The 25,567-nt window shown below is 40.1% G+C and overlaps 1 protein-coding gene across 6 annotated transcripts in view; it reads right to left on the reverse strand.

Annotated features, from left to right (window-relative positions):
• Window positions 1-25,567, reverse strand: part of PPP3CA (protein phosphatase 3 catalytic subunit alpha) — a 214,033-nt gene that overhangs the window by 107,653 nt on the left and 80,813 nt on the right. For all 6 annotated transcript variants that reach the window (XM_068402805.1, XM_068402807.1, XM_068402806.1 and 3 more), the window contains exon 2: window positions 19,667-19,867. In XM_068402805.1, the coding sequence (XP_068258906.1) occupies window positions 19,667-19,867 (201 nt within the window). The remainder of the gene's footprint in view (window positions 1-19,666; window positions 19,868-25,567) is intronic.

Below are 25,567 nucleotides of genomic sequence, written 5' to 3' on the forward strand. Positions count from 1 at the left end.
CCATGTAGTAACAATATAAGGACTATAGCAAATTACTTTTCAAAAAAACGTTGCATTTCTCCTATAATTTAAATATCATATCATAAGAAAATAGAAAAAGCATAACATGCTTTGGGTATGCATATTAAAGATGCCTAGATTATACATTTGACTTTACCAGGTACTGGTATTTATTCTTTCCCAAGCATTCAGAAAAATACTTTAATTCAAAGAAATGACGGAGTACCTTCAGCTTCCCTAATAAGCAAATGTAATTTCAGCCTGAGGGTTCATGGCAGTCTCAGCTAATCATGCTCCTGGCCATTGCAGTCCCCTTTGCTCCCTTGCTCTGGCTCCTGGTCTCAGACATCCTTGAGCAAAATGAACTGCTTCAGCATACTAAACCAGCAAAAAGCCAAGCACTATATTTAATTACATAATTTTTGCCAGCTTAGATTTCAGTGGGCTTAGCATGCTGGAAAAGCTGAACACAGGTCCAGGCGAGTTCCTGGGCCTGGGGGGACAGGACACGCTGCCAGTGGGCAGGTCAGGTTGCTGCTACAGAACAGTCCCCAGCCAGCCAAGCTGACCACAACCCCCTCTTGAGAGGTCGACAGCCACGCTGGAGGACAGGGTCACTCACACTGGCTCAGCATTTCGGGAGGTGAAAGGAAAATGGAGGACCTACATGCCCAGCTCTGCTCACCTGAGGAAATATCTTCTGCAGGACTTGTTTCGCTCTCTTCAACTGAAACTACGTATAATGGTATTATTATAATAATCTAGTGATTGCATCAGGCCAAAAAGGATATTTGCAGTTATGTGGCTGGCAAACTAACAGCAGTGACAGTACAAGAACATACACTAAATTCCTTATGTAATGAGCCAAATTTACTATTACAGCTAATTTTACAAAACTGTCTCAGCATTTTAGCTTTAAACCCAAAAATGCAACAGCACATATTAAAAAAAATAATATGAAGAGCAATCTCTTCATATATCTCAAAAAAGGAAGCAATTAAGACTTGTACTTTTTCCAATATCATCAAGGACACTGGAAAATTGCAGAGAAAATAAGAAGATTGCCAGGAATTACACTGTTTTTGTAGATGAAAGGATGGGGAAGAAGTGGGAGGAGAACGACCTATCTTCCATATTGCGAAGTTAATTTTCCAATTGAATTGTCACCGCAATGCTTTTACTTCAAAGCTTACCACACAATTGCAGAGACATAAACTGCTATCAAATCTTCTAAACGCAGCTCAGATTTTCAGTCCAGAAGTACATTATCATCTTTATACTAAACTTCACAAAATAAACCGTTCTGAAAGCTCACAGAAAGGTGAGGTTGCTCCAAACCCCAATGTAACAGGCATAGATGGATCAGTTAGTTTCTCCAACTCTGCTTTCTCTATCCAAAAATTGGGTTACATTAAAATTTCTTGCTTTTCCGTATCTTAAATCAAGATACTCAGTATATCAGCCATAATCTTCGAAATATTGTACTTGTCAGGCTAAAGATCACTTTTTTTTTTTTGGAGAACGGAGTTCTCTCACCTGCAAGAAGTATCAAACACTACTGAATTTAGACTGAAAGATGCATTGCAGAAATGGCTCAAAAGTGTATTTATGCAACGGAGAAGAAAGCAAGGAGGGATAACCATGAAAGACCATCAGGCACTGGCATTGTCAAAAGCCTCCTCCACTAGACACGCTCACACCACACAGCTTAACTGCATCTACAGAATAAGAGACTACTGAAAAATACACACCTGTGTGATATTTTAAAAATACACCTGCTCCCTTCTGTTTAATCCAAGAATCTTCCCCAGATCACACCCCCCTCACAGTTTGATTGGTGTACTGAAGTAATGTACGTAGCAGGTACCATGGAGACACAGATTAAGGAGCCACTGAAATGAAGACTTTCCACACATGTAAGGCAGTGATATTAATACACTAATTATATGTTTCTTCACAACTATGTTTAAACCATCTTAAACAGCCACAGTACTTAAGGAAAGGACAGAAGACAGCATTTTTTCCTGCAATGTAGCGTAAGTGTTTCTGCATGATTAAGCTAAAAGGACAGTCATCATCTGTCATAATGTCTATCAAAAGATTTAAAAGTCACTGGAAGTGTATGATGATAATAGAGAATTAGGAATTTCTCATCTCTCAAATAATCTTTCTTGTACCACCTTACCCATCATTTTATCCTCAGGAAGAGGATAAAAGGCTCCTATCCTGGACAATATTTACTAAGTAGATCACTGGTTTCCTTTACATAGGTTATTAATTAAGAATGCAAATATAATCCTAGTTTTAAACTTCCTCATAGACCAAAAGACTAGGCTTTTTCATGTGATTTTCACTGCGTGGTTTTTCTTCTTATTTCTTATTGATACCTTGAAAACCAAACACATGGTGTTTCAGCAAAAATAATAATAAAAAAATCCTATCCTTCTACCTAACTGCATCATAATGAAGGGTTTTCTTCTCTTCTGTTTGTTTTACAAGTCCTATTGCCACAGCAGTGCAGGAAAGGATGCACTCTTGGAACATCTGATGGATCAAAATAGGAGGGTGTTAGGCAGAAAGCAACATATTCTACTTCTTCCTTAAGTAGTCTCATAAAGTTTTTTTTTTTAAATATATAAAACTATAAAACTTCACTCTTCAAAGTGTCAAAGCACATCATATAGTTTAACTAAAGAAATCTCTAGCACCCAAAATCTCATGAGGAGGCTTCCCGCCTCGTTACTCAATCTCTAGAAGAAATTTCTCATTGGAGTGTAACTAAACAATTCAAAGAATCAGCTTTTGAATTCCTGTTGGTTAGGATTTCCAAATTATTCTCCTCAGCTTTCTCCCTTCTAATATTTACCTTTACAGCAGGCTTTCCATGCCAGTTTCTAAATGACATAGATATCATGTGAGTAATCTCTTCTGGTTGAAAATGTAATTTATTTTAATTGGAACTGAAAACTTGTTTGAGGGGTGGCAGGAGGAAACTGTTCCTATTTCCTGCTATAGTTCTCTCAGCGTCTAATTACACCCATAAAGAGGAACAATGGGGAGGCTGTGTGTTATTCAGTTTAATGTGGTTAATTACACGATTCCCTTTATGCATGCAAATACACCAGAGCCTCACAACTGATACAGCACCCACACAGCACATTTATCAGCTGTAACAATTGTGCTTTGAGATCACATATGGTATACCCTCTAGATATAGACACCTATTTACTGAAAAAGGTTTCCAGTTCACAAGAAACAATGGAAAATGCAGCAGACACCAAATCAAAAATTCTTATCATTAACATCTGTATTTTCCACAAAATTCTTGTCAGTATGAATTAATTTCTTGCAACTAGAAGCATAACCTTCTTACTGAAATACCTTTCCTCATGCTTTCCCTATAGATAGATACTAAATGAGGTCGTTTTTACACCCCAAAATACTAACAGGAGTTGAACCAAACACTTCACTTCCAAAAATTTGAAGATATTTGCACCACCTCAGAATGGAATAAAGGTATCAGGCAGATTTTTTGCAAGTCAGATTCTGTATCCAGGTTCTCCTGAGGACACAAAAATCATATTTTAAATATTACCTATCACTGAGGCCAAAGTTTCAGCTGGGACGATGACATCAGGGGGATGGATCCTCTTCATTATTACTCTTTCTTTAAAGTCTTCATAAGCAATACTTTCTGAGTCCAAAGGCAGACACAGAGGGTAGGTGCCCAAGGAGGGTACAGATGAGACAGCTGCAGGCACTCATAATGGCCCCTGTGAACACCATTCTCCTCCATCCAATTCAGTAAGCTTAATTGGCAATAATCATCACTCGGTCACTGCAGAGTAATGGCTATTAATGATAGCTCAAACATCAACACTGTCTGTCCCAGGAAGCACATGTGGAAGGACTTGGTCTTGAGAAAAGACAGACAACTCAGTGCTCAGAGAACAACCCTTCCAAGGCCAGATTTTTCAAGAGTAAAGTCACCAAGAAAAACAAAAAATGGGAAAAGAGATGGCATATGGTCCTCCTTCTATGAAGAGTCAAAGAAATGTTTCAGAGGCTTAGCGTGAAATGGTCTGAGCTCAGATGAATCACTTGAGTTCTGGGAACATAACAGACAATGTGGATAATTGATGAAATAGCAGCAGACATTAATAGGGATAGTCTTGATGCTTGAAGAATATGGTAACTTTTGTGAGGAGTTAACCTCCCTCCCTCCCTCACTACAGTTGGAACAGTATGAGCTCTGTTCAGAAACAGGGTATGAAGAGGGAAAGAGGAATGTGTGCAAATCGGAAGGAAGATGATGATTTAGCTGGGGAAAGAAGTGGCAGCATTTAGTCCTGATCTATCTTTGAAGCTGGCCCTGCTTTGAACAAGGGACAGGACCATGAGACTTCCAAAGGCACTGGCCAACATAAATTATCCTGTGGTTTTAAGGAAAGAGCTTAATGTAGGAAGAACATAACAAAGATAACATTATCTTCATCACTGAATGAAACCCTATGATGAAAAAAAACTTTAGTTTGGAGAATGTCACTGATGCCTAGGGAAAGCATGTGATGAAATAAGAGCAAAAAGAACCTGCAAATGTAAGAGAAGATAGATGTCTTTTCTCAGATTAATGCTTTGATTTGTTTAAACTATTTTAAGTGAGTAATTTAGCTGCAATAGCAGAGTGAAGAACTGCTTTGCTACAAAGTTTTAACCTTTACCGATTCAATTACTGTTAGACCTTTAAAGCTCTGCTCAAAGAAAAAGGCTTTACATAAAAACTAGGAAAGATGATATTAATATTCCTGATATTCTTACAGATCAAAAAAAATACAGCCCTTGAGGTTTTAGAACACACACAGAACTAATGTAAAAACTTAGAATTTTGCTTACGCAATTGAAATGCATTTCCTTCTGCCATAAAATCTGCGCCAAGCAAGGGTGGCAGATCTTCGTCATTTCATTGCCACCTCAATTCAACACAAATCCAGTTTATTTTTCACTGCCTGCCCAAGTAAGATAACCTGAAGTTTTTCCCAAATGCTTATTTAGAAAAAGAAAATCAGACTTCAAAATAAAAGGTTGACTTGTATTAATTGCTTATGCTTATCTTCTTTCCCACACTTGTGGAAGTTGTCTGGCTGATGCCTATAGCAACACCTGGAGACCTTTGCCTTCTGGCCTTACCATAATGGTTATTCATTCTCTCTTGCACATTAAAGAATATATGGCCTTGATAGCAGGTGCATCAGGAAGCAGCCAGACATACCAAACACACACCACCAGATGGCATCTTCAACCAGTTACATTTTAAACAGCTCATGCCTTCAGAAGGAGATCGTGCATTTGATATAGCCTTCCTATTCTAAAGCCTCAAGCCTCCATACTACAAAAAGCAAAAGCACTTTTGAACACCTAGATTGGCACCAATGATCTGAAAGTAATTTTGTGTTGCTAAAATAATCAGTTTACTGAGGATACATTTGCTCCCTCAACAAGGATTCAGGGAGCCATAGAAGTATTCTGCACCATGCTTGGTGTCCCCTCCCCACACATCTCCTTAATGTTTCTTCTCTAATTTTACAGTAAAATCTAGGTGCAATGCCATTGGATTTCCACAGAGGGACTACCCATTTACACAGGATTTAATTACATTCAATGCTGGCCCTCTATATTAAGAGGTCGTTTTGGCCATAAATAACCTCTATGTGTGTTTGGCAATTAAGTTTTTCCACTATAATGAGCAAGTTATCTCCAGCAGCAGATATCTTAATAAAACCAAACCAAACAAAAAACCAAACCCCAAGTAATTCTAAGAGAATCAGTAGACTACAAACCTATTTTTAATCTGCTGCAATCAATCATTAAAATAACAACTATAACATACAAACCACCCTCAAATCCTTAACAATGACTGCTTTATGGTACTTAGAGAGCAACCTAGTTTCACCTCAACATTGGCTTACCATGCTAATCTTATTTCAAGTAAAATTTTGGTGAAATGGCTATGACCTGGTTATACACTCTAATAATTAACTGCAGTTTAGAGTCACATATTTTCTTATTTGTTCAGAATCTAAAAATTAGTTTCTCCTCAAAGGAGTTTTATCCGTTCAACAGGAGTTTTTGAGATTGATTGGGGAAAAAATATAACCTAGTTTTAAGTATGTAGGTTGATCTCACAAACAGCTCTTTGGTCTACTTCTCTTTACTTTCAATTGTGTATCTGCACCGAGGCTAGCTTGTTCCCTCTTAAGTCTGATAAGAGCCAAAGCAAATGAAGTGGAACAAAGAAGCAACATTAGCTTTCATAATTTATTGTTCTAGACAACTCTGACTACTGCCCATGACAGAAAGCAAGCCAAGCAGAAAGAAAATGGAAGTGTTCTTGCACTGCCACTTCATCAACGGTTGAATTCACAAGATTGATTTCTATGGCCACTAGCAATGCCCCAACCCATGTTGCCACCCTGTAGTTCTTGGGCTGTACGTACAGAGGGCACCGAACACAGAACATGCACGAAAGATGAGCTGAAATGTGTTGTGGGTTGTTTTCTTTGTTTGTTTTTTAAGGTTATAGATTTAAAATGATACTTCAAAGCGTTCTTTATTAATACAAGTTAATAAAGAATAAATCTGACACCATTTACTCAATTTTATCTCTTTGATTATTCAGAAAAAATATTTTTGGTCTGGCTGGATAAGCAGTTCATTTTGATCTCTGAATTCAACCTGTTTTGACTGAAGCAATACTTTTGTGGTGTTTTGTACTTGCAAAGGTAGAATTTCTTGCAGAGGTATATTTGGAAGAAGGAGGAGTAAGAGTGACTGTCAAATATTCAACAGGGCAATGTTCAGAAGTAACATCTGAAAGCAATTATGCTGATACACCTAATGAGCCAGAAGGATTCTCCACAGCACCTTCCCTTGTGCTGAGCACCAGAAGACTGGTTTTGATTCTTAGCCACAGGCTCTTAAATTGGAGCTTAATCTACTGCCATTGTGTCCTTGGGTTGCCTGCTTTAAAGATGATGACATAGATGGATCCAAAAAAACTCAAAAAAAAGGAACAACGCTGACTTAAACCAAGCAATCCACAAGGTTCAACACAACCGCTGAGCTCAAGGGATTATTCACACAATAAAGAAAGGGAACAACAAAATGGCCTAGGACTTAGATTCCTCTTGAAAATTTAATTCTTGCTGAATCTTCATCAGAGGATGAGGAGCAAGGTCCTCCTCACTTATCACGAATATTTTCTCAGAAAGTAATTAGCATCCCAAGTGGTATCAATACATGAATGTCAACTAGATTTAGATGCCAAACCTAAGAGAAGAGAGAAGCAAAAGCCAACACACTCGTGCTGGAGACCGCACCAAGTAACAATTTGAAACTCGACATTTAATGATTTGATGCCCTAAAAAAGGCACATAATGACGTAACGAAGAAAGTTATGACTTGACACACTACCAGTACAAGTCCTGTACACTATTGCCACAATTCTCTGCGACACTTGCCAAGACTTCCTGAAACCAACTGCAGATTGAAAACATGTTCCTGTTCAGCACAATTAATCTTCACAATTGGTGCATTTAGAGAGCAGGGTTTTTATAGAGTTTAAAGACAATTTTAAAATATGAGATTTTTTAAAACTAATTAAAATGTTTTGAACTATAGCAATTTTTTTCATTTAAAAAGGCAAAATCTTCACAGAGGATATTATATACACTTGGAAATAATTCTGTAAATGTTTTATCTAAATAAGCTGCAGAAAACCAAATAGAGAAAGTGTCTGTCTCACCTTCAGTAGTATTTTTTAGAATAATTAAAATGCTAATGAAAAAGCATCTAAAGGCAAGAAGCAGTAGAAGAATCCCATCCCAGAATAACATCCTTCTATAAGCATCCTTTCCAACTTCTAATGCTGAGTTATGCTCTTCCTAAGTGATGACAGGTAATGTTTATAATATCTCTCAAGAATGAACCTGCTAGTTACCTCCTTTGCACTTGCCAGTGCTTCCCAGACAGGCTTTGGTGAAAGGTTAGACACACAAACGTAAAGCACAGATGAAGGCAAGAGACAGCTGGTGTTAGCTCCAAAAGCACAACTGGACTCTAAGCAACAGGGGCAGATACCTGTACAGTGATTCCCAAATCAGATGAACAGTGGTACTCCAAGTGGCGATGACCAGATAACACAAAACGTTGTTTGCCTCTGTCTCCCTATTAGTCCGCCCCCTCGCACTCCTCCAGTTTCTCTTCTTCTTTCCCATAGCTGTTCCCAGCTCGATTTCTACACTACGGCTGCTCTACAGCTGTTGCAGGTACGCTGTGATTAAGACAGAATCAACCTCCTTCCAGCCCTACGCACATATAAATAATGATCCTCTATTATTTCACACACTCGCATAAAGTTGGTAACGCTGGTTCGTGCGTGACTGGTAGATTTTTGTTTTGCTGGGGGAAAGGCAAACATATGCTGGAATTTCCCTCTGCCCCCTTCTAGGTCTTACTCATTTCAGTAGCTCCTCCATCCAAAACAGGGGAGGAAGGAACGTGGGTGGCTGCGATTTCAGCAGTGATCCCACTGCATTCCCACACCACTTGCCAATATAAACTACGACCTAAGACTAAGTGAAATTAACCTGAGGCCAGAATCAAAAGGAGGAATAACTAGGCAAAGCTAAGAGAACATGAAAGGCAAGAACAAAGGATCTCTTTCTTTCTAATGAGGATTACACAGTGCAAACATCATGGTTATTCTCCAAAAAGAATCCAAGTGTCAAAGACCCAGAACTATCCAGTTCTAACTCAAGTTGTGCCACTGACTATATAATTGCAAAGTAAATAAAAAAACCTGATTTACAAGTTTCAGAAAAATCTTTGAGAAGCTACAGTAAACACTACTGCTATGATGTACTATGTCTTCTTGGAATAGCCCTAGAAGAAATGCTAACACACCTATACTGTGCCATCAGTATTTACATGATGAAGAAGCACCCACACATGCTAAATAAAAGATGGTAAGAACAAAGTCCTAAAGACTTAAGTATTTGCAAGCAGTTGTTTTTGTATTTTTGCTGGTGGTTACTTTTTAATCAATGCAATTTCTGTGCTGACTTGAAGCCCAATACATCCCAATCCTCCATTTCACAGCATCAAATTAAACTCCATATCTGAAGGGCATCTGAGATTCCACAATTTCACTTTGGCTTATTTGACTACGATTTTTGCACCAAAGCAAGTTAACTATAGATGGATTACTTATAAGAACAAGTGAGGTAGTTGTAAAGAATACGATCTGTAGTATCCACTATCTTGGCAATAATGATAGATTTAAGCAGCTGCTACTAGAAAACATCAGCTCTGCCAAAATGTCAGATGCTAAATGTCTGAAGCAGCTCAATTAAGCTACAAGATGCAATCACTTTGTTCTCCCAGGGATCCAGGCAGGCATATTTCAATCCATATCTGGAACAGACAGAAGCATTTATGGAAGGAACAGATCAAAAAAAATTTGAATACATACATCTTCACCTTCCTTTGGAAGTCCCAGTTTTTAAGCCACAAGTGATTTGCTGTATTATGAGTTCTCAATAAAGCATGCAAAATAGCTGGAGCAGTGTCAGTTTTAATCAGCAATCCAATTAAAGGATCCAAACAAGTTCACTTTAGCTGTTCAACAGTATGTTTATATCAAATTATTTTTAACAGGAGGTTAACATGCAGGTTCTCTGTATTTTAATAACATATTCAACAGTGATATGTAAAGGGAAGTAATTGTTGCATCAGAAACTGCTCATGTGTACACTAAGAGTATATCTAACACATTTTTAAAAATTATGGCAAATATTTCTGCATAAAGACTAATTCATTTACTAAGTCAGAGAACACATCTGCCTTATGCAGGCATGTAAAAACAATTGGACTATCATTTGTTTTCAAGGATGCAAGAGTAGATGGTGCTGTTGATACTTGTCCTTTCCTTCTCTTCAATGGTTTCAACCTGTTCTGTTGAAATGTCATAGTATTTATGCATAAGAGATCCCGAATTGATATTAAGAAAGAAACAAGTCAAAGTTTATTTCAAACTAACATTTACCTCACTACTACCAAAGTTAATTTTCCTGTGACGAAGGAGAATTAACTGCAGGCAATTTATTCTGAGAGTGAGAATAATTTGCTGAAATGAGTCCAGTTCTCAGGTGTTACTGGTCCACACAGGGAATGTATACCAGTATAACACAGAAACTCAATCCGATGTAGTTACACCAGGAGTATTCAGGACTCCATGCATTTTAAGGCTAGAATGGACAAAAACCCAGCATGTTTTCAGAATGACTAGCAACACAGTTAAAGAAGCTCAAGAAGTTACTCACAACTGAAAGACACCACTACTTGGCTGGGATACAGAAAAAAATGTCATACACAAACCAGCGCCCTGTTCGGAGGGCAGACCCCATCGCTTACTTGCGCTTTGCGTCCCAAACAATATTAGAGATGATTTTTAAAGATAACTTTAATGAATGCATTATGGCAAAGGAGAGAAAAGAATAATTCTTCTGTTTAACACTTACCCTCAGGAGCTGCAGGCACCTAGACTTCAAACTAACATTAAAGATTTTAGACTTGGGAATGTGAAGACACCAGCCACTCAGCATGGAGTTTTACAATTTGATCATGTAAATGCTTTTTTCACAACACACAAGTAAATATTTTAGTTATAATGTGTCCTGGAAATTCAATAGTTTCCTCAACAGTAATCATGGTACGTTAGGTTTAGAGTATAAATTAAATTACTTAAGTGTGAAATAGAGACTTTTTAACTAAAATTGCTTTTCTGAAATGTTAATTTCAGACAAACTTTGATGTTGTGCTAATATGGATAGATCTTCCAGGACTTGTAGGCCCCTAATAAGCAATCTTGTTTATTTTCCATGCTGGAATTCAAACTGCTTCAAAGGTAAAAATCAGAAAGAACTACTTTAGTTCGACTCTCCAGTTGCATCAGATCATTTACACATGTGCTACCGTTCAATGCAATTCCAAATATTATTGCCTTTTTACTACAATGTGGCTATAAATACTTTTATTAGCTTACCTTAGCATTGATCACTTTCACTAGAAATTCTTGACGTTTACAAAGTTTTAACTTGCACTAGCATAATATTATTTTATGCTACCAAATGAACGGAAATTGGGCAAAGGAAAAAATCTGTGTGGAACATGAGGAAACGTTCAGGCCCAGGAGACCCTACCATCCCATGGAATAATGTACCCGGATAATATCTGGAAGTGTCAAAGATCACAAAGGCACATGCTGGCAGGAAAGGGCTTTCCCTCCATAGTTTTTATGGACCTATAATGCACCAAAGGTTTCCAAAGCTCACCAGAGTTGCCACAGTTGTTCCCACACAGGCTACCCCAGATACCTACAACCTCTCCCTTCCCACCAATTTAGAGTTCAAGTTGCAAAAACGCTCAGCATGCTCACTACAATACAAACACTACAAGTAATTCAAGTATTAAAGTTACATTTTCATACCGCTGCGACATTCAACCAAGCCAATGGATTTTTTTACCCAAAGACACTACCATGAAACTGCAAGTGGATGTATTTCCCCTCAGTATGCACAAGATTAGTACTTACATACCTATTGGAAATACATACGCACCCTACCTTACATTAAGTGATGCAAAGGGAATAGCAAGGAAGGCTCTGCAAGCAGCAATGGTTTCCTTGCTTCTACCACATCTGTAAATGCCGGAGGCTGCAAAAAACAGGACTAGTAGTGGAAAACAATAAGGCCAAGGAAAAGACCCGCAGAGACTGAGACACTTTCTACACTGCAACAATAAGCTTTTATTCTGTCTTCATCCAGTGCTCTCCTATCTTCACATATCAAGCTGCACGCACCTGGCATTTCAGGGAGCTTTGAACACAGGACAGCACAGAGTCAGGGCTTTCTCAATGAAGCACGAGAAGGTTTAGAACAAGACTATATGCTTGTTTTACCTATTGTCCTTTTTTTTCTAAATGAGGAACTGACAGATGCTGCCTCCCGTGCCTGCACATGGCCTGGTTATTGTCATCAGGCCAGAAACTGTTGTCATTGCCACTGCTGGTGGTGGCACCCACACAAACAGAATTGAGAACATCTGTTCACAGGCAGCTGCCTCAGTAATGTTTATATGTTACATATAGAGTCACAGAAAGGTTAGGGTTGGATGGGACCTCTGGAGATCATCTAGTCCAACCCCCTGCTAAAGCAGGTTCCCCTACAGCACGTTGTACAGGGTTACGTCCAGGTGAGTTTTGAATATCTCCAGAGAAGCAGACTCCACAACCTCCCTGGGCAGCCTGTTCCAGTGCTCTGTCACCCCCAAAGTAGTTTTTCTTCATATTCAGATGGAACTTCCTGTGTTTCAGCTTGTGCCCGTTGCCCCTTGTCCTGTCACTGGGCACCACTAAGAAGAGACTGTCTCCATGCTCTTGACAAATACCCTTAAGGTATTTGTAAGCATTGATAAGATCCCCTCCCTGTCTTCTCTTCTCCAGGCTCAACAGACCCAGCTCTCTCAGTGTTTCCTCATGAGAGATGCTCCAGTCCCCTAATCATCTTCACAGCCTTCCGCTGGACTCTCTCCAGTAGTTCCTTATCTTTCTTGAACTGGGGAGCCCAGAACTGGACACAGTACTCCCGGTGTGGCCTCACTAGGGCTGTGTAAAGGGGGAGAATAACCTGCCTCGGCCTGCTGGCCACACTCTTCCTAATGCACCCCAGGATACCATTGGCTGCCTTGGTCACAAGGGCACACTGTTGGCTCATGCTCAAGTTGTTGTCCACTGGAACTCCCAGGTCCTTCTCTGCAGAGTTGCTTTCCAACAGGTCAGCCCCCAACCTGTACTGGTGCATGGGGTTATTCCTCCCTAAGTGCAGGACCCTACACTGGCCTTTGCTGAATTTCATTAGGTTCCTCTCCGCCCAACTCTCTAGCCTGACCAGGTCTTGCTAAATGGCAGCACAGCCTTCTAGTGTATTGACCACTCCTCCCAGTTTTGTGTCATCAGCAAACTTGCTGAGTGTACACTTTGTCCCTTTGTCCAGGTCATTGACAAACAAGTTGAACAAGACTGGACCCAGTACTGACTCCTGGGGAATACCACTAGCTACAGTCCTCCAACTAGATTCAGCACTGTTGATCACAACCCTAAAAGTACCACATGAAAAAAAGCACAGGTTTATCAAGACGCATATGACTTAGGTTTTTGAGTTCTTAGTTTACTAGAGGAAACTCTTGTTAATGACTTTATGAGTTAATGAGTAATAAGTTAATGAGGGCAGAGACTAACCAAAAGGAGTGCACACTGAGTACACAAAATGAGAGATGTCAAATGTTACAAGAAGAAACTGAGTACATGTTAATTACTTTTAAAACAGATATCAACAGGGAAAAGAGACTTACCTTAAAAACACCAACACACATCTCTTACAAGCTTAGTCACTTGTGCAGTCATATGTGCAAGAGATATGCTATTTTCATTCAGCATCTGTAAATCTAACAATATCCTCAAGAAAAATAATCCAAAAGGTACAACAAGCAAAGACACACAATGATAGATATTAGACAAACATACCACTTAGAGTTCTAGGTCTCCCTTGTAATTAAGTATTTAATTTATACCTCCTTAAATTACAATCACAGAAAAATTAAGGTGGGAAGGTCATCTAGCTCAACCTGCTCTGCTCAAAACAGAGCCAACTTCAAACTTAGATCAAGCTTCAAAGCTGGAATTGGCTGTTGTCATCAGCTACTTTGCAGAATTTGATTTCAACAGCAATGTGACCTTTGGGTTCTTGTATTTTAATCCCAGTCCCTCCAGATTAATAATGCTATTTAACCTCTTGTAGCTGGTAATTTTTGCAGATGTTGGAAAACAACAGTTTCTCATGTTCCAAAAGTGCGGGTTTGGTTGCTTTGAAAAGGACCGGGAACTGAGGTCCATTAATGCTGATAAACCATACACCTAGTAATTAAAGTGAACACCACAAATGTTGGCAAAAAAAGAACTCCATATTTAGGACGTAAGGGAATTAAGGTTTCAAGTACAACCTCTCTTGCATATGCATTATGCTACAAATTCCTTAATTCTGTAGTCACTTCCTGCTCTTTTCCATGCAGTGGACAGAATGAACCATATTCATGCAATGAGCAGCTTTCAAGTTGTGTTCTCTTCACTTGTGTGAAATATGCTTTAGTTACAAAACTGCTAGGAACCTTACTCTGAAGACAGCATGATTGGCTTGCTCACGTACTTTCAACACCACTCAGTATAGCAGTATGTTATCACTTCAAAAGACAGGTGAACTACTGTCTTCAAAACACGGGTGAGCTAAAGGGTCCATTTTACAGACTGGGAGCCAAGCAAGGCAACATTGCCATCGAAGGCTTTACCTAAATTTGTTTTTCTGACATAACACATTCAAAACCCCAAAGAATTTATCATTTTATAGATAATTCTATAATATACAGAGGTATACACGTATACTCACACACAGAGAAAGCTACCCATGCACTGAAGTCAAAGGGACACATGCTTGGCATGCAGTTAGGAGTGTTCAGTATTTAAGAACGGCAGATTTTTAGATCTGGAAGTGAGGGCCGATAAAAACAAGCAGGTAATTAGTCAGTCATCTTGCAAAGGGTAGCGCATGTCACTTGCCCAGAATCGCTCTGTGTGGTAATGAACCTGTATAATAAGGCCACATAAAGCTACCCAGGCAATTCGAAATCTGGCATTCCCAACTGTTGTTTGGAGTGTGACTTCAGTAAATATTGCCATCAGGAAGGTTCAGAGATATACTTCCTTAGCCTTCTACAAAAATACAATTAAAAATGAGCCAATTTCTCCATGTGTCATTACACTGTTATGAACATAAAACAGGACTGGAAAGGCTGCCATAGGGACATCTTTCCTCTGAACAGCTGCAGTCTAGTGGTAGATCAACCTCATTAAACTCACAAGCTTAAGATGAAGACCACATGCCTCCAAGAGAAGAGGGTATAGATGAAGAAGTCGGGAACAATCCATCTGTGGACGGTAGCTCCCTGCCCCCTTACCATCTGCCCATTCCCTGGTGGGTGAAGGCTGGCATGAACATTCCCCATGGTGCTTCAGGCAACTGGAAAGCAACCTGGTAGCCCAGGGTGCCTGGCTCGCTTCTTCCCCACACTGGAAACCCAGAAGACTCCACAACCCTTGTGCCAGCCCCTCACTGCTGCCAGTCATGAAACAGGTCTGTACTGGTAACTGCTTCTACCATAGCTGTCATTCTGCAGCAAGGCCCACTCCACTGTGTACCCCTTCACCTCCCAAGACTGGGTGCCTTGCCCAGCTAGTCCCAATACCCTGTAAACCTCTTGCTCATCTTCCTACTGTGTCTGCCCAGCCATCCTCTGTCAACCTCTGACTCAGCCTCTTGGCCATTTCCTTGTCTCCCAAGCTTTTCACCTCTATCACATATTCTTGTCTTCAAGTCAAGTGGCCAGTCTCAACCACCTCCTTGTCATCTGTTGACCAGCCCCTGTCACCACTTTTATAGGATCATAGAATGGTTTGGGTTGGAAGGGACCTTAAAGATCATCTAGTTCCAATCCCCCTGCCACAGGCAGTGACACCTCCCACTAGATCAGGTTCCTCAAAGCCCCATCCAACCTGGCCTTAAATACTGCCAGGGAAGGGGCAGCCACGACTTCTCTGGGCAACCTGTGCCAGTGTCTCACCACCCTCACAGGAAAGAATTTCTTCCTAATATCTAATCTAAATCTCCCCTCTTTCAGTTTAAAACTGTTCCCCCTCATCCTATCACTACATGCCCTTGTAAAAAGCCCCTCTCACGCTTTCCTATAGGCCCCCTTCAGGTACTGGAAGGCTGCTAGAAGATCTCCCTGGAGCCTTCTCTTCTCCAGGCTGAAGAGCCCCAACTCTCTCAGCCTGTCTTCATAGGAGACGTGCTCCAGCCCTCTCATCATCTTCATGGCCCTCCTCTGGACTCGCTCCAACAGCTCCATGTCCTTCTTATGTGAGGGGCCCCAGAGCTGAACGCAGTACTCCAGGTGGGGTCTCACGAGAGCGGAGTAAAGGGGCAGAACCACCTCCCTCAACCTGCTGGCCATGCTGCTTTTGATGCAGCCCAGGATGTGGTTGGCCTTCTGGGCTGCAAGTGCACATTGCTGGCTCATGTTGAGCTTCTTGTCAACCATCACCCCCAAGTCCTTTTCCTCAGGGCTGCTCTCAATGCATTCTCCGCCCAGCCTGTATTTGTGCTTGGGATTGCCCCGACCCACATGCAGGACCTTGCACTTGGCCTTGTTGAACTTCATGCAGTTTGCACAGGCCCAGCTCTCAAGCCTGTCAAGGTCCCTCTGCATGGCAACCCTTCCCTCCAGCGTGTCGACCACACCGCACAGCTTGGTGTCGTCGGCAAACTTGCTGAGGGCGCACTCAATCCCACTGTCCATGTCGCCAACAAAGACGTTAAACAGGACCGGTCCCAATACCGACCCCTGAGGAACACCACTCATCACTGGTATCCACTTGGACATTGAGTCGTTGACAGTAACTCTTTGAGTGCGACCATCCACTCAAAGAGTTCATCCCTACTTTCAGCCTTCCCCTCAATACACTCACTTTTTTGGACGCAATTCTCCCCATCCTTCCCAACTCACATTCACAAGTCAAGACAAAGTTGCCTCAACACTTCCCAGATGAAAGAAGAGTCCTGATAGCAGAGAACTTGGAGTCCCTTCTTAGTTTAGGCTCTGTTCAGATTCATACCCAGAGAACAGCAGCCCTGTGTAATAACTGCAGGAATAGTTCACCTTGGTTGTAAGCCAGAACGGTAGCAAACTATGCATGCCTGTATGTATGTATGTAGCAAAGGAGAATTTGAGCTAAGGTCACAAATAAATTCACCAGCAACACTTCAAAAGGCTTATAACCTTGCCAAATTTGAAATCAAAACGTCAATCGCATTGGTGCTTCCAGCTAACCACAGACACAGTAAGTTTTATACGTAAATGCAAATTAACGGATTGTGCATTCCACATAAAGGCTCTTCACATGCCTCCCCCCCCCGTTATACAAATCATCTTCTCCCTCAAATCCAGGTCTTCTGTGTACCCACTTTATTTCACATGACTTTGCTTATAAACAGAACTCTGATATTTTGTCTGAGGACAATTATCTCATCCCTTAAAATAAACAAAAGAGAAATTTCAAACAGAGATGGCTGCACAAGGCTGCACAAGGGTTTAAGAGAAAACTTTTCATGTTCTTTAACGTATACCAAGTATATCACTGTACTAATCCACAGTGCTCTTACTTCAACCGTTACGCTCTTCTATCTCTCTTCTTTTTATCACCATCTCATTAACCAGCTACAGGGATATGTTTCTGAAAGATGAATGCACTTTCCACAAAAGGATCCCATACTAATGATTTATGACTGTCACTCTTTAACAAGACTGCTTGCCCTGTCTAAAATCTAAAATTTATTTTATCTTCCACCTTATCAGTGGTTTTGTTTGTTCTCCCACGTTTGAAAAAAAGCTTTCCTCTACTCCATATTTGTATCTTGATTGCCTGTATACCTTGCACTTCCACCACACCATTGGTCAGTTGATATTCTTTTTATCCAGTCACCTGCTGTCATGCAACTTATACAAAGAAAATTGTCAGGCCCGCAACAACATGCCTCACAAGCTTTCCCAGCCTCCCCCTCACAATTTATTTTTTTCCTTCTTTTGATGATCACTTTCATAACTCCAGCTTTCATGTTTGTTCATACAGAACATTAGCACTTCTCAGCTACCCTGCTAACAAGCATTATGAGCCCAGCTTTCCTACGCTAGCTTAAAAGAGAGTAGCTACCAGCCACCCTGAAGAATGCTGAAGTGTATCACAATCACTGCGTGAGAATAATTTCAAAAGCAGGAACAAAGCAAGATGTAGGCTCAACTGAAAAAAGAATCAAAGACTTAAATTATACCAGTGTTATACAATGCGGTAACCTTCAGGAGATTAATCTCCAAAATATAATTCAGAACAATTCAGATACCTTCAAAAGCATTTAAGAAATAATTTTTTAAGAGAAAAAATAAAAATAGAGAGAAAACATTAAACAGGGACTTATGGAAATCAGTCGGGACACAACACACCAGACCCGTCCTCCTCCAGTCTACATTTCTCAATGGATTTATTAAAAAAAAAAAAAAAAAAAAAAAAAATATCACACTCAAATAAAAAAAAATCCACAGAAATGTAGAATTTCTGCATGTCTGCTACTCAGTTATGGACAGCGGTATTGCACCTCTACGGCTTCTTCTATTTATCCTGAAGTGTCAAAGAAAATGTCTATAGAACTTTATTCTCAGTCTATGCGGGGGTTCCTTTTATTCATCCTATTTCCTTTATTCATCCATGAGCTGCAACATGATTGACGTCTTTTCCATCAGAATTGTATGTCAGCATGACAAGCTAATTATTACATATAAGATGATACACATTACCTCTCCAGTTCAAGCTACAATCCTCTATTCGGATGTAATTTTTAAAATTACAAGCTTTAATAACTTGTGCATCGTTCTAGTCCAGACACTATGGCTCTTCAGTTTCAGAGAAGGTTTCCTGGAAATGAAGGTTTTGCTACTTGTATGTAGCTTTTGGTGAATGCTATCAGTACTTATAATAAAGACAGGTATCCCTTCTTCTGCAGCAGATGAACCTACTTCTTTTACTCTTGTTAGGGCTCTCCAGAAACAAAAGTGACAAAAGGACCGGCCTTCTTAAACCAAGTTTTATAGTTTGATTTCATAGTTTAAGCTGGCTGGAATTAGTTATCTTTTGCCCCACAGCTAACTTTCTATGCCACAGATCGATTTCTTGCCAAAAATGCATCCATATCAGATAACAGCAACAAAACAGGGGAGGAGGCACATTAGAGCAAGCAAATGCATTCATATGTTCAGAATGCAGTCAGAGGCAGCAGACAATTAGAGAAGGAAATTCAAAGTATAAGGCATTTCCTGAGGATTAATGAGTGGGTGGTAGTGTTTGATAGTCAAGGGCAGGATGAGTTCTGCAACCAGCACAAATCATTAATCCCCCAGGCAACACAAACTGGAATTCTGCTAATTTTTTTTCTTTTTTTTTTTCTGCACTCATTATTTTCCTTAGCTTTTAATTAAAATTTCCATTTACTCTGACACCATTGTTCCTTCAGAGCCCAATGCTGTCTGTACGTCTGAACAGTGCTACTATGGTAAATGACATCTATAAAATAATGGAATTAATACCTGGTGCAAAAGGCCAGATAACTTTTCAAGTTTAAGAAAGTTCTTCTAATCTTCTCCTAAAGACTAAAAATGTTCTCTGCCTTAGAAACAGAAAGGGCTCAGCAGACGTGATCCTTTCCTCTAATTTACAAGCTGCTTGATGGCCTCCCTTATCCTAGTAGCAGACAAAGAGACAACTGAGTATTGGAGGGAACAAATGATTTTCAAGCTGCCTTTCAGCTCCTTAGGAAGCCACATCCACTAATGAATTACTTAACATGTCCCAAACCAGCAACCATCCCCTCCATCATCATAACTGCATACTAACCTGTGACTGGTGCATCAATGTCCAGCAAATTTTTTTCCTGGCGGAGAATTGAAGCTCCCTCCGTTATTATTCTCAAAGCAACGCTCTCTTCCAGTCTCCCTTCTTTCATAAGGTGTGCCTTTAAGATATCCACACGAGGTTTCCCATCATTATCAAACACTTCCTTAGCTGTGAGACGGTGACTTGGAGGAAACGGAACAGCTGAGTGGAAAAAAAATAAAAATATCTGGTCACTTTTTACAGCAAAGCCTCTATTACTTATAATGACACATTTCAAAATACATCTCTGCTGCAAAACAGTGTTAACATGAATTTTCTACTGCCTCTTATAATTTGTGGTTTAAATTGCACATAGATTATCAAAGATACCATTAAAGCACGTGTATTCTGCAGGCTACACTATTCATGCATGCAAGAACAACTAATTCATCCTTACAAAAAAAATGAGAGGATGATTTAGGCCATATTTACAGGTAGATACATTCAAACAAGCCCCCAAAAAGGAATGGGAATATCAGGGAAAGAAGGGAATGGTGCTTAAACTGCACTAGTAGCACTAGAGAATACTGATATAATGCTCCCTTCCATTAAGAGCATAAAATGCACAAACAAGTGCAGTATTTAATTTCCACGCGTGAGCATACATAGATACACACCAATTAAAATGCTAAAATCCAAGACAGACCTCTCTCTAACGACTTGGGGCAGGGGGATGGAAGATGTCTTCCCTGTATAAGTAATAGCTATGCAAGATACATTCGAAGCCCATCAAAGCGTGCCTGAGCGCCAAACAGACCACTCCAGCGAGGGCAGGACAGAGGATGTATCAGACTGAAGTTGGAAATAAATGAATAAATAGGTGGGTTGCCCTAGCAGCATGGCAGCGACTAGCAAGCTGTGTACTGCTGTCACGTAAGGTCTGCGGCGTACAGCAAACTTCAGCTGCTCCCACTCTCGCTCTCCTGGAGCCAGCTGGAGCAAGAAGGCTCAGAGGTGATGCTGTCAGCTGCCAGGATGAGGCCAGAGCGTTATCCCAGCTTAACCCCCTTTCCCTTGCAGTTCTTTCGGAGTGGCATTAGGCACTGCCTGCCTCGCCAGCCACTGGGTAATTATACTAATCCCTGCCACAGCTGCAGGAGGGTCAGGTTATTTAGGAGCTCCGAGCAGGGAGAGGAGGTGGTCGCAGGGCTGTTCTCAGCTGTCTGCATCCACAGTGCAACCCCATCCCTGCCAAAGGGCCTCGTCTCCCACAGAGCGTCTTACTGGCAGCTCTGCCACATCATGAGACACGAAACCCTAACACAGCGGATCCATGTATCTGTGCTTCAGTTTTCTTCTCATTTCACAATCAGTGTACTTCAGAAACAGCCCACAAATCACACACATCATTTGAAGCCCAAGCCAAGAGCTCTTCACTTACACTACCAGAAGTAACAGAGCAGATAATAAACAATTTCACTTTGGGCAGTTATTTTCCACTGATATTTTAAACACAAACATCTTCAGAAAATGCCCTTTTTTTGGCTCAGGTTTTTTTTTTTCCTTCTTGCTGCCCCAGCTCCAGCAGTCCATTCACTGAAATAGTCTGGTGAGTACTAATGAATGTGGGTCTTTGCAATACGCTGAAGCCTGACTGCTGTCAGACTTAAACGTAGGACAAAAGGGGAAGAAGGTGAAAGCTTATGACATCCCTGACACTGCCAGGATTCTCCGGAAGACACCTACAACCAACAATGAAGTTAAAATACAGCCCTCAGCTCTGGAAAGCCATGAATCCATGATCATCTTCTCACTCAATTGAGAAGAACTCCTAGACTGATTTAAATTAGTTAATGTTTGAACAGTACTTCTACAATAAGAGACAGGCTATTGAAGTCCAAAACCTCACTCTGTTTTTGCAGCTACTGCAGTTAAGCCTGTCCCATGACACTCACAAAAATGAGGTTATATGCTTCGTCAATCTTTCACATATATCTGCAGCAGACCCTCAAAAGCAATACATGAGCTATAAACAATTCATTATGCAACACAAAAAGAATCATTGCAAGAAAAAGGAAGGTGAATGAGAACTCAGCCTCCATCCTCCTTCTGTAAAAACTAAAAAAACACACCACCAAAAAAACCCCCAAAAAAACAAAACCCAATCAAACAAAAACCACACAAAAACCAGAACCCAGAAGGCTAGCTAGTCCTAATTATCCTGCATTTCCCGCGTGGAGGAAGGAGGACAGGGAAAAGTTGTTACTTATCTCCAATCAGTTTGGGTGGAAGAAGTACATACTATCAGCTTGCACTCCTTTGCAAGACAACTGCTTCTGTTCTTCCCCACAGGTATCATGGTGTAAAAACCTATGCAGCATACTACCACACTGAGGTCACTACAATATATGTAGTGTGTATGCTGAAAGGAGATTTTTACATTTATAAAGATAGAGCAAAACAGACAAGCAAGCAAGCGCTATGAAATGTCACCTACTGATTAAGAGGAAAATACGGCATACAGTACTGCAGCACTGTGAGAGCTCTGCAGGCAGATTTCTAACAAACATGTACCAGTGGCTAATTAAAGAAAAAAGATACTGTTCCAATAGCAGATGATTAATGATTAATTAACAAAAACATGAGCGACTGAATAGACCACAAATTGCATCTTCCCTTATGAGAATATTAATTTTGTACGTACACATACACAGAGCTTCCACAGAAGAACAACGTAAGAAACGGTCACGTTCATGCGGAAGTCAGTTAAACATTGTTCTTTACTGGTATCACCCACAAATGCCTGGATCAACCAAAATCCTTTTATAAATATAACGAACAGTTAATTTCCATTGCTTCATGTATAGCAATGTTACCATCTGAATACACAGGTATCCATCAGCTTCTCTATACCTGCTTTCTTTTTCTGCTTTTTTTAAACCTATGCTATTAGCGCTTGCAACAAATAACAAGTGGTTTTGCTTTTATCGGAAATAAAACCAAGAGCTACCTCAGACAGCAGCTGTGCACAAAGCACACAGAGTGGGGAAAGAGCATGGAAGAGGGAGAGGAGCACACCAGAGAGAGGTAGGAGGAGGAAGGAGCGGTGGGTCGAACTGCCAGCACCGAGCTCCTCATCACAGCACAGGCTCAGGGGACATTTTTGTAAAAAAAGATGGGAATCTGTATTAAGCAAAGGCCATAAAAAAAGAGAGAGGCAATGAAATTTGCGTGTACATACCACATGTATTTTTAGGAAGTCTAGTGACAAATCCCACTATAAGACCACCACACAAGAAAGTCACGCACGCTTATCCATACTCTGTAAAACTTAAAACCTGGACTGGTCTCCACCTCCATTTACATTTATTTCTTTGTATTGGCATTAAAAAAAAAAAACTAAAACAACACTCAAGCAACTATTCATCATGTGAAATACTGCCCTGGTGGTTTGGTAATAAAACGCAGACCACAACAGAAAGCAAAGAAACAAAGTTTGTAATCCTTTAGCTCAGCCCATCAGTAGCATCCTCCTGAGATCTGAAAACACAAGAAAATACTCTTTGACCACTTTTTATTTTTCCTTGTGCTTTCAGGTCTCTGGAGCACGTTCCAGCAAATGGAGAAAAAGATCAACCTGCTATTTTACTGTTCTTGCAGGCTCCTGCAAAACCCATCTTACCATTAACACAGCCACTGAAAAGGTCAGACACATCGTTACTGTTCCTCTCAAATATTAAGCAGCCTCTCTAGAACAAATAAATAAACCATAAAGAGCTGTGCTTAATTAGAGTGGACCATGCGTGCACACATAAATAAAATACAAGCATGTGGCAAAGCAAGCATTATTTTGCTTATATATTATTCATTTTAAAATGAAGCTGTACACTAAATTAATACTCTCAGAGGAGGCTGCCCATAAGAAAAAACTATCCTTCATCAATATTCAAGTTCTTTGCAAATTATCTCCCTCTGTAATGCTTGTCCTGTAATTTCATATAGTTACATACAGACATACAGCATAAGTTATGTCTATAGCACACCATACTTTTATGAAAAATAAATGCTTTCCTCTTTATTTGTAGGGAAAACACACCAATAACTATCACCATCTCAATAACCCAATGCATTGCATTTGTCTAATGGCAATTTGCAATTCTTCATTTTGAGAAATATTTGCACTATAGCAGTGGCTAGCGCACAAGTTATTAAACGGGTTGACACTCTACCCATGCCGAAAAAAAGTCAGGTCACTCTTCAGCTTTATTTTTTTTACATCTACTTATTTCATAACCTTCAGACTTGGCATACATGAAATTTTCCTGTCACCTCAGAAACTCCAACAAAACTATATTTTTGAAAGCCAGGAACATTTTTAATAGCTATCTAACACTTTTTGCAGGCTGACTTTGAAAATCTACCCCCATTTTACAATGCAGTTCAACACATGGCATATTCTTGGGCATTCCCACTGAACAACAACAACATCCATACTGGAGTATTTACTATTTAATGAGAGTTCTGCATTTCTGTACCATGCCACGTGTGACCAAAGCTACAGTCCAGTATATAAAGCAGCAGCCAAAGATCAGCTTTCTGACCTAATGGTTTAACACTACATAATCCTGAGCATGTTCCTGTACAGTTGCCTACAAATTTCTGGCTTACAGGGTTACTATGAGCCAAAAGGGAAGGAACGATGAATTTTTTTTTTCAGGAACACTACTTTCTTCAGGTGACAGACAGGGACAAGAGGATGAGTCACTGACATCCACAGCAGCGCAGAGCTCACCAAAGCGGCAGGAAAGGGAAAGGGCGCTGCCAAAAACGCTCAGCCACGCAGAACATCGAGTTCTCACGTGACAAGCATCCCCCTCCACAGATTTCCTCAGGCAGCACGTGGACGATGCTTTCATCTCCACGCACAAGTTACCTGGTGACAGATTCACCATTCAAACACATTGGATCACCAGGATCTTTTTTTAACCTACACATTTTTTTCTTAGCAGGTATTTTTTAGGAGTAGCATACACAAGGGTGAGTTATTTAGAAGACTAAATTTCTTTTCAATATAAAAATGTGTACTATATGTACTATAGCATTCATAAATTGTGCAAGTTCTTATTAGTTTTTTGTCCACTTGAATTTTAGACAGGAAAATACATCTCTACCTGGTAAAAAAAAAAAAAATCTAACTATTTATATGGCATCATGAGACTCAAACCAAAGTTTTTTCAGCAGAAAAGTGGAACTCATGTTCTCATGGTTTCTAACAAAAATGATCAGGTTTCATTTTACATTAGCTACTGTCATTAGAGTAGGCACACACGATATAAAGCCTACCTGGAAGCTACTCCTGACTCTGAAACATCACTGGAACTAGCAACCCCTTTCTAAAAGGTCAAGCTTTCACCTGCCATTTTAAGACATGATGTATTTGAGGACTGTTTTTTACTAAATCTACTCGCTGGATGGTGAATGTGTTGAAAATTAAAATCTGGAAAATAAATCTACAATATAAAATAATAAGAAACTATGAGGACTCCTGTAGAAATTTAGCATTAATTTTTCCCCATGGCCAAGAAGTTCTTGCAGTGTAATTCAAAGTGCTCGCAGCTGTATTTGTTTAAAGACATAATTAAATTAATGTCACTCAAGAACAAGGTATGTTGCTTCCTGGAAAGTTGAGAGTTCCACTGGGCAAGCTAGTCAATACTGCATAAAGAAACAGTCCATCAAAACAAAGGTGCTGTTGCATAAAATCATCTTAGAGTAACAGCACCTATAAACCAAATCATGAGCAGACAAGAGGGTCATTCCTAGCAAAGCCCACATATACAAAATTTAGAGGGAAAACAGAAAGGAGTTCCTTCAACAGATATCTCAGGTGGCAGTGTGAAAAACAGGCCACTCGAGAAGAGG

Source organism: Nyctibius grandis, chromosome 6 (assembly GCF_013368605.1).
Source record: "Nyctibius grandis isolate bNycGra1 chromosome 6, bNycGra1.pri, whole genome shotgun sequence".
NCBI lineage: Eukaryota > Metazoa > Chordata > Aves > Nyctibiiformes > Nyctibiidae > Nyctibius > Nyctibius grandis.